This window comes from Melanaphis sacchari, unplaced genomic scaffold (genome assembly GCF_002803265.2).
Source record: "Melanaphis sacchari strain LSU unplaced genomic scaffold, SCAv2.0 Contig0_pilon_pilon, whole genome shotgun sequence".
Lineage (NCBI taxonomy): Eukaryota > Metazoa > Arthropoda > Insecta > Hemiptera > Aphididae > Melanaphis > Melanaphis sacchari.
The window spans coordinates 20,966,446-20,984,579 of NW_020270366.1; the positions used below are offsets into that span (position 1 = coordinate 20,966,446).

Consider the following 18,134-nt stretch of genomic DNA (forward strand, 5'->3'; position numbering starts at 1 on the left):
TGCTAGAAATCGCATAAATAAAATGAACAGTGATTTTAATATTCAAAATTTAAAAAAATACAACAAAAAACGAAATTTTTCCTAACCTATATTAAATGCTACAAGTAGCATTTACTCTTCCAATTACTTGGCAATGTGTGAGCAATCTTTTTTCTATTATGTGAAAAATAATGACATAGATAAGAACTTCTATGCACTAGAACAATAGAACGTTTTAAAAATCTCTCTATTCTACTCATAGAAAAAGATTTAACAAAAAGTATTAATAGTAAATGTAGTTTTAATGAATTTTTAATTTTTTTAAGAACGACGGGTTTAAAATAAAATAAAAAATATTTACGTCTTAGTTATAGTTTTATTTTTTTTTAATAAACCTACAATGTATATGTTATTACTTATTAAGTATATGATATTATTAAATATAAAAAAATTTAATGAAAAAAAGTTTGGGTAGTTATTTCATTTTAAGTATTTAGTTCAGTGCAATTATTTAAATATTCAATAAAAAAATTGTTAACAATTATATATGGGTGGGTACAGACTACAGAGGGCAATATTTTGGAGATTTAGATTTATGTATTTATGTGAAAAATTGTAGTTTTTTTATCTTTTAAATAGATTTCCACCAATGTCTAAAGATACAAAATTAATTTACCATAAAATTCTAAAATACGAAAAAAAACATTGTTCATAAATCATATTATATTTCATATCTCTTCTCCATAATATACAATACATATTATATGTATATATAAGTTGAGATATTTTACTGTGTATGCGAGTGAATCACAATTATATTATAAAAAATTTTATATAGTTGCAGAATTTAATCGTCGGTTGATATTCTACAATACTGCAGCTAAGGTATTATAGTTATAAGATAATATATTATGATAAAAATAGTATAATATAAATTTATAGTAGAAAGCAAAAAAGCATAGTTTAAGTTTATAAAATTATGTTATAACAATAATATACAATAGCGAAAAAAGAATTTTTGTGTTACAAAAATCACGTTTAAAACTAATACTATGAATTATTATTTATATAATATATTTATACCTCTGCCCAACGACATCAATGATAATGTATTTTATGATGCATTTATTATTTGAATAATTATTGTTTGATGGTGAAGATTTTTTTCCTAACCGTAAAACACCATTATAAATGATGATATACACGATGTAAAATAAGTAATTACAAAATAGTGTAGTATCTTTAAGTTTAAAATTATCGTTCTAGGTAATCGAATTTAATTTACGAGATTTTTAAATGCTATACGCGTCTATAAATAAATAAATTTTATAATAATATGAGAGTTTACCCGTTATATACCACGGAATATTGCAGCTCGTCTAAAAATGTACACGTGTATACTACATATATTCAAGTATATCAGCTATTAGCTTATTTTATTATAGACTTTTTTCAGTGACTGCACAGCAGCCAACTATAATTTTTATTAGAATATGTAAATATTACAAAAATGTGTATTATTATGTGGATTTATGACGTGTACCAATTTGTTTATTATTGAGTAGAATAATAAATACTGCATCAATCAAGTGCAAGTTTCCGGCCTATCAGTTAAGCTGTATTTATGCTCATATAATTACATAAGAACCTATGTTTATAACTATAGGATACTGTATAGTCGTATCAAATAAAAATTGTATCATAGAGATAGACTGTGTTTATTATAAGTATATTTTACATGTATATACCTACAGAGTGATTCAATATCCTTGATTATAACCATCTTTTGTCGTTTAATAATTTATTTATTCTAATTGTGATTTTTTGGAATATTTAAGTAGATATAGTTCTTATATTTAAAAATTATAGTGTAAAAACCGTATTTTCATATATTCATATTTTTATACTATTTAAGAAACAGCTTCCTTTTGAAAAAACAATCTTTTTATTTTTCGAATGAGAAGAAACTATTTTTATTTGTACATTTTTAAGTATGGTATTTTTACCCGTAGTTTTTTTTTTATGATGATACAATTGAATTAAAATTTGAAATTTTCTTGAGTTATTAAACTTAATTTAGGTATTAAAGTTATAAATCCTATGTATATTGGTTTTATTTAAAATATATTATGTAATATTAATAATTAATCATCAGAATTTTATCAAATTCATAATCATTGAAAAAAAGGGGTAGATCATCCTTAAAGAATCACTCTGTATATTGTCATGTATACTCCATCATAGAGTACTCACAAAATGAATATAAAAATATAAAGACACATACACACATATATATATATATAACTGATAACTCGAAAAGAATAAGCGAAAAAACTATGAAAAGAATATTTAGTGTACTGCAGTATATAACAGCTATTATTTATTAATTTATTATACATTTTATCCTATAATATCTATAAATCTCTAGATGCATTAGGCAGTCATAAAATTACTAATTAGTCATCCCTGTCTAATATTTTTCATTATTTTGACATGACGTTTAAACCGACTACAGTCGACTTCAATACTATAACGTACGTATAAGCGTGCGTGTGTGTGAGTGAGGCATTATGTATAAAAATATAATATATAGATATCGACGAACGCCCCTTGGAAACGGATGGGCGGGACTTGTACGAGCTGAAACAAGTGTCCCGCGTTTGGCCAGGGATCGACGGGATTATTTGTTGCAGAAACATTCGGTTACGACTAAACGACGAGTGTACACCTCGATCGTACCATACAATTCAAAGTAACTCCAAATATTTTTTTTTTCCAATTTTCGGTGGATTTTACTGTGAAAGACAACCAATGGTAAAATAGTATTCCGCGTGTCTATAACCCGTATCTTCGTGTAAAACAGTGTTCATCGTCGTCTACGCGTCATGACGAGCGATATAATCAACTATTCTTCGCGACACAATTATCAGCCGAACTATTCAGGTAAGTAATTACATTTTTTTTTTAATTAATCAGAAAATATACGTACGTTTGAACAAATAAAAAATGCTATGTATAATAGGTACCTACATTTTTGCGAGTTATTTAAAAGTTCTTAACTTTGATTCATCTTTAAAAATAAACTGTTTTTTTTTAGCATTCAATGTGTAACATACCGTTTTAACTAAATTTAAGAATGTTAATGTTAGCATAGTTATCAAAATCTAATACAAACATCTACCAGAAATATTAAATGTTTAAATGTTTATTCCGTTGATCATAAAGTATAAACATTGTAATTTTACTTTATACATAAATATTCACACAATCGATCCTATAATCTCTAGGAATACGATGTTGTATAATTTTCAATATTATATATAGTAAAACTGATAGTAAAACTGACATATATTTTGTCAATATTAAATATAAAAAAATATTATCTGAACACCTATAAATTATAATGCATCGTCATTTTACAGATGTACCCTTATATAAAAATAAAAAAAATTATTTTAACTAACAAATTCGACGACTAAACAATTTAATATATTAAATACTAATATTCATATAGATTTTTAAAATTATTATTGTAAGTATAGGTACATACAAATTAAAAATAATTAAAATAATTCTTATTTAAAAAATTTAAATTATCCAAACATTTACATTTAAATCCAATAAATATATATGTGTAATATACGTAAATTGTAATTAAGTATCATCTCTATACTGGACTCATTTAATTTAATTCAGCCCTATAGAGACGGTGTATATGTTACGGGAAAAGTATACAATTTGGGCATTTCTACAACAGTGGGCATTACTTAAAATGACCTTCTTATATTGGACGATTAGGTTAGGGTAAATATATTGAATAAAATATATTTATGTTATAATATTTGTATCATTAAAAAATAAAATTATTTTTTTTATTTTTGTATCGCTTATTTTTGCATGTACTGCTTCCGTGGAATTTTTTTACTTGGTAAAAAATAAATTATTTGAACTTTTTTTGACAAATCATTTAAATCTGTGTTAAAATGTCCTATATTTTAATTATAAGTTAGTACGCAATTGAACTACACTACACAAATGAATCGTGGTTACTAAAAAGTTAATTTTATGAGAATTAACTTCATAGGCATAACTAGACCTCTAAAACGTTTCTTTAAAAACGATAAGAACAAATGAAAAAACACACTAGCTAATCCAAATCTATAAATAATAATCAATACTTAATCTAGTTCTAATATTTTGACAATAATTTACTATTAAATATTATCTCTATTGCCCAATATAAGATGGCAATCTTATATAATGCCCGGGCGTTGTAGAAAATGTCAAAAGGTATACAGGTACTTTGCCCATAACATGTATACTGGGTGTAATGTGTATATATACTCTTCCTAGTTATATTAGATTTTTATACATAAATAATATTTTGTTGAGAAGATTCAACTAAAAAATATAGTTATGTGTTACATTTATCAAATATTGTAAAAGAATATAGTAAAATTCACAACAATAAACAACTATACAATAATATTAACAATAATTATATTTTATATATTATAAATTATAAAATACATAATTGAATTCTATATATGCTATATAGAGATTGTGGTTACACTTCGTGATTAATATAATAAATTTAATTCATTATTATGCAAGCACAGTAAAAAATATTATCTTAAACTGGTAATATTCAAACGATATTGGGTAGTGTTCATAGAAAAATCAAAAATCGAGAGAATAAAACTACAGTTAATGTCAAGGTTATTTTCAGGGTTTTGCACTCAGAATATGTATTTTATGTGGTAAATTTTCAAACACCGGAATAAAAAAATTGAAAAACATTCGATCGTTAATAACCGTTTAGTTTAGGAAAAATCCAAAGAAAAATTAAAAGTTACTAGATTTCAGAATTTCAAGCATATTTGTGCTTAGTTGTTGTTATACTATTATTACATTAAATTATTTTAAATTATTCCTTTGATAATAATTATTTTGAAAATCTAATTACAAAATCGATTTAAAATTCGCGTGAAACATGCAAATTAAAAAATAACGCGAGTTTCGGGTGTGATCTTTTAGCGGTTTTACGGGTTCGGGTTAAGGCTGGTGCAAATCCTCAATTATTACATTATGACAGTAGACGGTCGTTTATATTATATCGTAATCACCTCTCAAAACATATGAATTTCTTATTCTAATCGCTTATCATTAATAGAAAGGTTATACACCATAGTTGTCTCCGACGATCGAGTGTACTTGATATAGTTATTATCTAGTTGTTTCCCATACAGAATTAAATGTAGGTACATAGTGGTTCAAAAACTTCACTAAAATATACCACGCATAAATAAACGTGTTTATGATGTGCCATGTGCACATAAATGTATTGCAATCGTGAAAAACTAAACTCACTGCAGTAATAATAATACATATTATAATAATATTATATACACGATAACGGTGGACGAAACGATGTAAATACAGTGGAACCTCGATAACTCGAACTTCTGTAAGTCGAATTTTCGATAACTCGAAAGAATGTGTTGGCCCCTATACTTTGTAACATATCATGTGTGTGACCTCTGTAAGTCGAATTTTCGATAACTCGAATTTTTTTTTCACCCCCAACCAATTCGAGTTATCGAGGTTCCACTGTATGTAATATTATTTTGGCGTTGCAGTCAAACAAGAATGCATGACGGCCATCGGCGCGGCAGCTGCGCCGCCGTCGTCGTCGTCAGCAGTGGCCACCGACGGGCGGTACGTCGTCCAGGACCTGTCTCCGTCGGCCGCGTCCTACTGGATGCCGGGCGCGGAACAGCAGCAGCTAGTGACCTGTGTCGTCGGCCACCCGATCGGTAGCACCGCTTCGTCTTCGTCGTCGTTCGTGGACGACGAGTCCACGTCGTACGAGGATATTACGTACAACAATTACGGGCCATCGTCGGTAGCCGCGTTGCAGGCCTCCGCCGTGGCCAACTGCGATTACGGTGGCCTCTACGGTCATCATCTGCATCAGCAGCAGCAGCAGCAACAGCAACAGCAACAGCAACAACAACAGTTGCAGCTGCAACAACCTTTGATGCAGTACGGCAACAACGTCGGTTACTACGACGGCGGCGGCGGTGGCGGCGGTGGCGGCGGTGGCAGCGGTTACCATCAGCTCGGTCACTTGCAGGGCTACGACGAAAAGCCGGTGGCGTACGACAACAACAACGCGGCCGACGTTTGCGACATGAATTCCGCAGCAACGGCCGCCCCAGTGGCCGTCGCTTACGACGACCCGTACGCCGCGCCCGCCGTGCAACAGCTGGATCGACTGCAGCCTCTAACACCTCAGGTATGCACGTGCTTAATTTTATGTCACGTTGTACGTGGACTCACAATACCTAACTTTATTTTAATGATTGCCATATCTGAAAACTGATATTGAGTTTAGTGTTGAAGTTAGTTACTTTTGTGCAAAGTTAAACTTAACGCGAAAATGAAAACGATTATTATTATGTAAAATATATTTGTGTTAAAAACTAAAAAGTCGACGAATTCACGATAATCAATTTAATAGAATCATATGACTTTAAATCTATTGAACATCTCTTTCATGTTCCGTATCGTTATTTTTTACGGTATCTTTCGACTTTGTTGAACTATAGGTATATATACTTCTGGGTTTAGATACAATATGATATGTGGTTGTGGTATTAACCATTAGAATTTAAAAATTGTAAGATTTTTACCAAACCAAATTTAATCCAAAGTTAAAATATCTCAAATTTTATGTCACACGTGTCTAAATATATGATAATATTATGAAAACATGATGGATAATATTAAAATTAAAATCCGTTGAAACACTATATGACACAGTACACAAAAACGAATTGTATAGCTTTCATTATCGATATTCTATAGGTATACTACGGTATATCAATTTTACCTAAATGTATAATGTGAATGTGTGTTAGAATTCTATCCACAAAATTTGTATAATAAATAATATTTAAACACTAAGCATCAGTTTCTAATATATCCAATAATACTAAATTTAAAAAAACACTAAAAAAAACTTAACCGGTTTATAAACAATATTTGGTTGTCTAGGTATAATCAGTCCCTTTTGGCTTTTTACGCGACCGGAACTGTCGGGCAACAAAATAAATTGCAAAATCCCCATTTCTATATGATATGCGTATATATATTATACGGCCCGTTTCAATTTACCCACTCATTCTTTTTTTTACTTTCCGGGTTAGGTAAGACTTGGGTTTTTATTTAATGGGTTTGGATTTATGACTACATATTATACCCACTCCAACACGTGTAGTGTATCCCACACTGCTGCAGTGTTACACTATACCATATCTGTAAATGATATATCATATATACATATGTACACGGTATCCGATCCCGAAAAGGTGCAAACCATCTCGAAAAAACGTACTATTTTCGGTTAGCTGAATAGTTTTAATTATTATTTATGCATAAAAGTAATAGTATACTCACTCACACATGCGCTAAATGCATCACGCGTGTAGTTGAAATGCCACAAAAAAATAATTAAAATAAAGGAATACTTTTTTTAAATCAAAAATCTTAAAAAGTAATTAATAAAGTTTTAGAACTCGTTTCCTCGTTGTAAGCAGATTGTACTTTATCGTTTAGTTTTCGTGAAAAAGTTTTTTTTTAATATTTACGGTTTTTGAGCGCCTGAGATGCGATTTGTTAGGTACGTGGAAATTTTTTTTTATGAACATAAAATAATATGAATTCTATTTATATTGAACACGCAGACCCAAAGTTTATGTTCAGCTTTTGTCTCTTATTACGTACGATTTAAAATTCTCATTGCAGTTTTAACGATTAATTTAACCAACTCTCGAATTATTGGAAGGGGGGCCAATATGAATACCACGTCATTGAGCGCAGTTTTATCAGTCTATATATATTATGTAAAAATTGTTTTTATTTGAATATTGAGAGAACATCATAAAATTAAATGAATAGTATAATAATATGTCTGCTTCCAATATTGTTTAATATATTATATTATTATTTACTTTATAACTAACGAAAGGGTATAGATATCTAATTGTTGTACGATAAATTTATCATAAGACATAAATTATATTTACTTTTTATAGGCAATAAGTAATAGATTTTTGTACTCAGACCCAATCATAGGCTCAAAAAATCGATGGGCTAAACTTAATAGCAACTCCTGAAACATAAAAATCAATAAAGTTATTTATACATGAACTGTACAAGTCATGACTGAGATAAATATACTATACTATAATAACATATTATATAATATATTAGGTACCTATATAAGTTAATGAATAACTTACCTTTAATCAGCCAGTGTGTCTTCGATCGATCGTTGTAATATAATCGAATTATTTAACAACCCATCGCCAAATTCTGCAGATATCAAAAACAATATTATATTAAACCGCTTTCTTTTAACAGTATCGTTCTGCACAACAAAACGGCAATAACAACAATAACAACAACAACGTCGTCGTCGCCGACAACGACGACAACGACCGCGACGACGACGCAATAGACAACGACGACAACGATAAAAGACTGCAACTGCGACGGCGACAACAACTGCAACAACAACAGCATCTTCTGCAGCAACAGTGCAGTTCTTCAGAGTCTGCACCGGCCACTCTGATGCCGGCCGCGGTGCCTGTGGTGCGCATCGTTAAGCGCAGGAACACGGCCAACAAGAAGGAACGGCGGCGGACGCAGAGCATCAACAACGCATTTTCCGACCTCCGGGACTGCATACCCAACGTACCGTCCGACACCAAACTGTCGAAAATCAAAACGCTTCGTTTAGCCACATCCTACATTGGTTACCTGATGACCGTGCTGGACAGCGACGACCCGGACACGGACGGTTTCAAGGCCGACCTGTCCGCACACACGTCCAAGCGGTCGTTGCAGACGTCACACGTGCAGGTCGATAAGACCCCTCAGCAGCAGGTTTGTACATGACAATAAACGTTTTTGGGGTTGTTAATATCTGGTGCACGAAAATTGATAAAATGTATAAATAAATATCAAATATATGTGTACTGAGACAGTTTTAAAAATGTACAAAGTGTATAATCAAACGGCGAAAATACAATTTTCAACAGTCAATTATTCGATATTTAGATCATAAATCCAATAAATAAGATAAACGTAATGGTTGTACGCGTTGATGAATTTTCTTCGATGCATTTACTTTTATAAAGCTTATTAGTTATTTAAGGCGTGAAAGCTTAAAATTCATAACGTTGTATTGACTATCACACGATTGAGCATATAAAACGTTTTTTTACGACATGGTCGAACAAATATGCCGACAAAATATAAGAATACCTACTGCTTAAATCACCGCTCAAATTATATTTCAAATTTTGGGGCGAAATGTATTTGCCAGTGACTATTTTTACCTAGGTGTTGTTTTCGGTCGGACTATATGTATAGGTAACCCGTTATATAACATTAAAGTATTATTGAAATGTTCATAGTTATTTCGGAATAGGCTTTCAAATTTTAAATTTTGTATTCTGATTTTGTAAAATGGTACACTAATAAAATAAAATAATAGTTAAAAAATAATAAAATAGTTCCGTCTATGTTTCGGTTAAAATATTTTTTGAAACACAATATAACTCGAGATTATATCTAATGCAAATTATAGTTGTCTTTACCAATATAATGTTATATTGTGTATTTTGAATTTATGTTCAACAAAATTGTAGGTATTCACGATTATTAATATTTATAGGAATAATTGATCTATTGCCACAACTTGAAGTAAAAACTAAATGTTAGATTAAATTATATGTTCACTATATAGTGATAAGTGATATTCAATTATTGTAGTGGAAATAATATTTATATCAACAAAAAATTAAATGTTTATTTCTATTTAAATTATAAAACTACTTGTATAATTGTGTAAGATTTAAATTGAGAGAAAGAACTATAATATTTGACATTCTGTGAAATACGTATACAATATCATGTTTTCTGTGTGTAAATAATAAAAAAAAATCCCCGTAAATCCTACATTATATTTTAAATATATACATGTTATATACGTATTATACGGACGTATTAAATCTATCTGAAACATGAAATTATCTTCAACTTACAATATAGCTAAAGCTTAAATATTCAAAATTCGTGTAGCGAGAAACGATTTATTATGGTTATTTACAAACACATTTTTATAAAATAATTATTTGAACCCTTTTGACTATAAAAACGTTGTTTTAATTTATGAACAATGTTTTGTCACGCGGTTCTCATCACGACTTGAGAAAAAACTAAAATCAAACTTAAAAAAATGTGGATACATTTTTTCAAATGACAAAATTTTCTCAAAATAATATATCGCCTATAACATGCAAGTCGCGCGTGAATTTTTATTTTAATATCAACTAAAGCTGTAATAAGTTTTTAACAACACAGTGTTATAGAGATTTAATCGGGTATTTTTATACATAATATTTTATGTATTAGTTACTTTGTTTATACAATAATAGATGAAAAAATCATACAATACAATATATTAATACACCACTGTTATTATCAACGGGCTTGTCACATTACGGCTAAATTCGATTACCGTTTTTAATGTAGTCGACCGACGTTTGTTGCGCACGACCCAGCTCCAATGTAATTAAATAATATAATATTACAGCGCGCCGGCAATATCGCGGAACCCTAAATTATGATTACCCAGTGATATATTTATTATATGATTACCAGCAATCAGCTTTAAACCATAACCGTGTTTATACGCTACAATACACTTATAAGTTATAATAATATTATAATATCACCATTATATTATTATAGAATAGAATTGTCTGGGATGGCACCGTATGATATTGTGTAATATGTGTATAATATTTACATGTTAGACACGTGACACGTTGACACTTTGAAGGCGATATCTATTTATTATTATAATGACGACGGCTATTATAAACATAATATAATAATGTGCGCACACTACGGCAGCAGATTATTAAATAATAAATATTAATGCATATAATTTTTAGTAAGTATATCACTCATAAAGAGATGTACTAATGTTACATTGTTTCAAGTTTTCAACATTGGTCGAAGTTATCAAACCGAATCGTACTCTTGAAATTAGGCGTTTGACTGGAAAATTGAATTGATGAAATAAAAATTTAAGCCATGTTTTTTTACTATTATTAATACTTTAAGACTTTAATACAACGGATGTAAGAAAGTTATGTAAAACGAAATCGATATTGCAGATATTCCTAAATTATCAAAAGTTCATCAATATTGATATTGATATTTATAATTTATATTAGTATGTTGTGCATATTATAATAATATTAAAATATACGATTTATTTTTTATCGCATAGATGATGGTCGCCCGAAATCCTTTGAATCCTGCCAATGACCATCAACACCAAGAACATCAACACCACCACAAACGGAGCAAAGGCAGGACCGGATGGCCACAAGACGTTTGGGCATTAGAACTTAAACAAGAACAAGTGTAACGACGCGCTTGGTGCATGCCTTTTCGGAGACTTTTTTTGTTATTAAAGAATGATCAAATCATGTAGAGACAGAAATATTAAATGTTATGTCTACGTGTAGGATCACCATTGCCGATCCTAAGTGTATATGTAGTTAGAAGTAATAAATTATCAGTTATAAACATAGTATACTAACTATGTGTATAACAATATACATGAAAGCATACACAAACTACAATATGCGGCATAAGTTTATTAAATATTTATTCTTGCAACGATTCATCGCGCTGAAAAACCATGTTATTATTAATACCTAAGATTGCAGTTAAACATATTTTTATTTATTTTTGTTTTTTGTGTACAACACATTTAAACCACAAAATTGCCACGAAAGTAGCTAGTTTATTATATATAGAACAAAATATGTCTTTATATAAAAGTAAAAAAAAAAAAAAAAACAGAAAGTCAATGGGTCAATCCTCGCGGCAACACACAATATACGAGTATTATAGACATTTTTTAGAACACTGCTGCAATTGAGTCCTGTGAATATATTACGAGGGTTTCGTTTCCCGTCGTTTCGCTTTATAATCGAGAGAAATAAGATTGGACATGTTACTATAATAGGTATATTATATTATATTATATTTATCATTTGTTTTTTTTCTTTAATAAATCTTTTGAATATTTTGTAATTATTTCTATACCATACGATGTCATTATATTATATTAAATATTTAACGAGATGCATATTATTATCATTACTATTGTATTTATATAAATTGTAAATATTATACATCGAAATATTTGAAAATATAGGTACGTTAATCCTATATAAATGTATTATTAAATGATATAATATATTATTTTCTATGTGTTTTACATGTGACAATATTTTGCATTACGATTTGTTGATTTCTAATTTTTTATTTAACATACTTGGAAATGTATATAGCTGAATGTTGTTAATTAATAACGATAAATTCACTTTCAATTTTAACATTTTAAGTAGGTATAGTATAAATATTATATATGTATATAATATGGATAATTATTAAAACATTTATAAAACTTATAAGTTTCATCCGATATGGTGTATTAAATAGTAAATACTATTAATCGCTCCAACCGTCATAAATCGTGACTCGTACAGCATCCTATTTAATATTGAAGAACAGCTATTTGTGCTTATTAAAAACAAAATATGATAATAACAGTCAAGTTATTATATACTCACGTTTACAAAGTGATTTTTACACTAACTTTTTAAGGTTATTTTCATGTTCTTGAAAAAAAATTGTTCATACAATAATAATTTAATAATATTTAATATGTTTAAAGTATTGTTTTATATTATAAATTATAATAGATACATGTTTTTAAAGTTATTCAGGGTGAGACTCGAAACTCGACAATGCTTTAGCATATTTCTGAAAAATGACATTAAATAAAAAATATATTTGTACACCAATTTTTTGTGTACGTCATGCAAACTTATTTTTTGGAAGGGGGAAATTTATTTAATCCTATTTACTGCTTATATGGAAGCTTAATTTTTATCTTTAATACTGCGTCGTAACTTATATTACATCTTGCCTATTCTATAGTGTTGGGCAACGATATAATTTTGTGTATCGATATCGTTCAGATTTTTCCGATATTTTATCGCGATATCGTTATTTGTACGATATCGATATCGTATCGAAAATATAATTTTATGTTTACCTAAACAATTAAAAAAAAAACTTTTCGTAATAATTTGATTATTAATCAGTAATCACTATACGATGTTAGAAATGTTCGAAAAATAACGGACGTTTACATCACACCGACGACACAAATTACACTGTGAATTATGGAATATCCAGTGGTAGTGTGGTACTATACCGTATTCCTCTTAAAAGCCAGCTAAATATAATATTCAATAAAAGTTATAACATTGTTGGCAATATAAAAAAAACCTGTTTCCTTTTTAGATAACATTATAATGGATTATTAATAGTGTACAATAATTGACATTTCACTGGAACACGCGTAGTGTACACCAAACGTTATCAGCTGACACCTATTATTATTTATTATAGCTTAAAACCTACAAATAGTAAATACTAAATAGTAAATACCATGTATTTTTCTTGAAAAATATTATTTTCGATATAACGATATATCGTACAATACAAAATAATATCGATGTCGATAATTTGTCACGATATCGATATCGTATCGAATTATCGATATCGTTGCCCATCACTACTATTCTATATATTAAATAGACAAATTGTAATTTAATATACCTATGAATATAAATACGGAGTTTTCGATCTAGGGGTGAATTTTTAAAACACGTGTAATTATACAACATACATACTTAATTTGATGCTTTATATTTTTATTTAATTACTTATGCAATAATGTGCCGACGTATTATAATACAGTATGTATACTCATGATTTACTTATTACCTATATTTTTGTACATTGTGAACTTATATTTTTAGCTACTATGTTATATAGGTGATAGTTTTGGTGATTGATTTGGTCTACTGATCTTCGGTGTTAAATTTAAATTTTCAAAAAATAAGACATTATAGACATAAAATAATATAATATTACTCTCATTTAACATAATTATTTAGAAATTTTTTATGGAAAAAAAACATCATAAGAACTACAGGTTATATAAAAAATTAACTTTTAAAATGTTTTAGGGATAGATAATTATTAATAAATAATAAATAATGACGAAAAGTTATGAAAAACAACTATTAAAATATATGAAGGGATGACATCATCTCTCTCCTCGTCATTTATGTCAATAACCGCTCTGTATGACGACTGGTCCTTTTTGAATCTGAGCGGAATGATAAATGTATTGATTTTCGATGATGCCGGTTTTTTATTTATTTATTTTTGTACCTGAAGACTACAATAAAAAAAATAGTTCGATTATCAACTTAAAAGAAGGTAGTAAAAATTGAATTTATTTGGTACTTTTCGGAGGTCAAAATTTAAAATTCTAAGTACTTTACAAAATAATTGAAGGAAAAAAGCAATATTTGTTAAAATGTTAGTATTATTAGTTATTAGATATTAAAATAATAGTACAATTCAGTGACCAAAAACGACTTTTTATTTATAAATACTTAACTATTTTTTTTTTAAATTTTAATATTTTAAACATACTTACAAAAAGTCCCAAGCCTTAATTCACAACGCTAATTATTTGGAAAAATATTTTCCCAAAAAATTAGTGCAACTTGCTGTGAAACGGATCACTCTGTAATCTGTGTACATAAATATTATGGTGCTATTATTATGCTAAATAATATTGTTTTGAAGGGTTCCACGCGTGCACGGCAAAACACACACACACATATAAATTTATATATGTAGACGTACCCCATTTTTTAAATAAGACCTCATTAAAAAATAATAATGCACGAATCACTACTCGACTAGACAATATTTTATGTGTCTATCTATGTACAATAACATGATAATCTATATTTAATTTATAAAAGGCAATGTGTAATGCTTGGAAGTTGTCGTTTTATTTTTATTTTTTTATTTTTTTATGGGCTATTATTATTAGATTTATTACTAAATAAGATAAAAATTAGTTTTAAAATACTATGAAAAAATATTTAAAGCTAATACAGTGCATATCTTGTGATTTTCTTTCTTTTAAAGGCATAATCCTTGAGTATTTTTTTAATACGAATTGTATGATTTGTAATAATACAGATACAAAATGTTAAAATGAATATATATTTATATTAATTTAGATAAGCCTTATAGTTGTCACTATAAATTGTAATGTGTTTTTCACGTATCTAATCGATGTAATTATTCGTTTTATATTGTGATTAATAATTATCATCTCTAATAGTTTTAAATATATACATGATTACACATATAATTATAGTTATGAGATGAATAATTGTGTTAATTATTTTAGAAATCGTGTTTTAAACATTTACAAATGAAAGTATCTAATACTAATACACAAAGCTAGCAAGCTTCCCGATGCTCCATCCTCATACAAACCAATAAGCCTCCTTTCAACTTTCTTCAAAATTCTGGAAAAAATCATTTTAAAAAAAAATTTGTCCAATATTAAATAAGAAAAAAATTATTCCAAACGCATAATTGGTTTTAGAAACATTCTTCTTTTCACCAACTACACAGGCTAGTTAACGATGTTCCCTCATCCTTTGCAGATTGTAAATATCTTTTATAAACAAAAAAAAGTATCTATTCTATTAATATTACATAGTTTTAAGCGCATAACCATTACAAAGATTTAAATTAATTGTTAAAAATACAATAAGTTAATTTAGATTTCCTAAAATTTAGAGAACTCTTAATGTAACCGTTAATAGTTATACAAATAATATTTATACACCTACTAACAGTAATAAAAAGCAGGGCCGCGTTAACCCAGGTGCAAAAAAAGTATTTGCTCCAGGCGGTAAATTTTGTAAGACGACAAAAGATTTAAACTACCTATTTGAAAAAGAAAGAATGACAATGGTTTTTTATAAATATTTTTTTTAGTTTAATACTTAAGAAAATTTTTAAAAATGAGTTTAAATCATTTCAATATTCACTTTTTAATTTTCATTAAAACTCTACTTATAATATTATAAATTGTCTAATTCCTGTAATAAGTATTAAACGATACACGTAATTACATGCATCACACATTTAAAAACACCTTATACTTTAAAAAAGATGTAATACTAGGTTTTTAACACAAAAAAAAAAAATCAACAGGTGGCTGAGGGCCATAAAAGAAAAAAAATATTGCATATTTTTCCTTTTTTTGTCCTCATAGTTCTGGTACCTCGTCTAATAGTGTATATGAAGTTTCGAACTTCAAAACTTATTCCTTCGCCTAGATATCGCACAAAACGTGGTTTTCTTAAAAAACGATTTTTCAGGGCATTTTATTGTAAAATTTTCAAATATTATATAAATTATTACATGAATAAGTAGGGCGACAGTACATCAAACATTCTAGCCTATTATAAAGATTTTTATAATATTCACTAACTAAAAATCGTAATATTTGATTAAAAAAAACCCGACAAAAACCGACAATGGACTATTTTCGAAAAAAAAATTCCTTTTTTTCCTTTTTTTTGTGCTCTAACATCCAGAACCTCCAAAAATAACATTATATCATAATTACGATTTGAGCCTAGATAAAATTAATTTCACTGGGATTGAAAAAATGAAAAATGAAACTTTTTTAGCGATAATTGGCACTATTAATATTCCATTAAATTCAAGAATGGAAAATATATTGAAATCAATAATAGATTTGTATTTATATTAAACTTAAAAAATGAGAACTTGGACAATATTTGAATAAAAGGTAAAAATCTTGTTACCTATATGGTAATTTATAATAAGATACAGATTTTGAAAAATAATTAATACAATTTAAAAGCATTATAAAAGATTTTCCAATAAAAGGACAATTACTATTTGCTTCATTATATAAATTAATTATTACATCGTCTTTAGAAACATCGTTTCCAAATATAGATATAGTGTTAAGAATTATTTGTACTTTATCTTCTTTAAATGCAAGTGGTGAAAGATAGTTTTCTGTCTTGAAACGCGTAAATATTATTTACGATCATGTTTAATCCATGAAAAAATATCTAATTTGTCAATATTATGTATTGAATTTGATTTGGTTAAAGATATGAAGTGGAAAAATTAATACATAAATTTGCTATAACAAAATCCAGAAAAAAAATATTTAAATAGTTACTTACAGAATAATTTCATTTTTTTCAACTATGTATCATAAGACAATAACGACTTTGACTATAATATTGTAAATCTATTAGGTATTATAGTTATTTAATTTATTAATGCTCTTACTCATAATATATTTTCAATTTGAGTTAAATCGCTTTTTATCATATCATCATATTGATATTGTTTCGGAAAAGATTGTAAACACGTGGTTACTAAACGTAAATATGATGAATACTTGAGCACAACACAACATTTTTCGGTGTTTCAAGACTGCGAGAACGCTCATTTCACTGTGCCGAATACCAACGATTGACTTATACGATTAATGATGAATATTCATGTCAATACAATCATCATAGGCCATTACACTTTGGTCATTTCATATCGTTGAAAATAGATGACGTGTATAAAATAAGATAATTGCAACGGACAATATCCAAAATAAAGTATACAACTGTTTTATTGGACCCGACTATTGACGTATCAGTTCAGTCATGAATATAATTCCAGACCTGAAATGAGAAAAATTCTGTGACCGAATTATTACATGACTTTGCTTTTTGAAAGGAAGTGTCATACGGTACTCGTTCACATAATAACTGTTATTATGGCTGTTTTAATGTAATTCAAACATTATACATTTATTCGCCATTTATACTGTGGTCTTTAGTCGGGTGGGAGGGAGGTTACAGGTGTTATAACACCCCTTCAGCCGTGGTATACTAATGTCTTATAAATATCGTATATACGCATTATATTTATCAAAACAAAATGTATATAACGATAACAATGATGTAAAGCACTAAAGCCGGGACCTGACATTAAATATTTCCTACTATTTTTCGATTTTTACAAATATTAACTACTTAACCAGTAATAACTGCAAGCGG

The 18,134-nt window shown here is 28.3% G+C and overlaps 1 protein-coding gene across 1 annotated transcript; it reads left to right on the top strand.

Annotated features, from left to right (window-relative positions):
• Positions 1–2,694: 2,694 nt before the first annotated feature.
• Positions 2,695–11,966, top strand: LOC112598863. The gene is made up of 4 exons (XM_025345513.1): positions 2,695–2,922; positions 5,619–6,277; positions 8,407–8,931; positions 11,351–11,966. Exons 1-4 carry the CDS (start codon positions 2,865–2,867, stop codon positions 11,489–11,491), a joined length of 1,383 nt encoding a protein of 460 aa, XP_025201298.1. The 5' UTR covers positions 2,695–2,864; the 3' UTR covers positions 11,492–11,966.
• Positions 11,967–18,134: the final 6,168 nt, after the last annotated feature.

What these genes read in the sequence shown, in the direction of transcription:
- LOC112598863 (XM_025345513.1), top strand. Translation starts at nt 2,865, where the DNA reads ATGACGAGCGATATAATCAACTATTCTTCGCGACACAATTATCAGCCG. An exon ending in TTATCAGCCGAACTATTCAG is followed by an intron (nt 2,923 to 5,618) that starts GTAAGTAATTAC and finishes TTGGCGTTGCAG; the next exon opens with TCAAACAAGAATGCATGACG. An exon ending in ATAAGACCCCTCAGCAGCAG is followed by an intron (nt 8,932 to 11,350) that starts GTTTGTACATGA and finishes TTTATCGCATAG; the next exon opens with ATGATGGTCGCCCGAAATCC.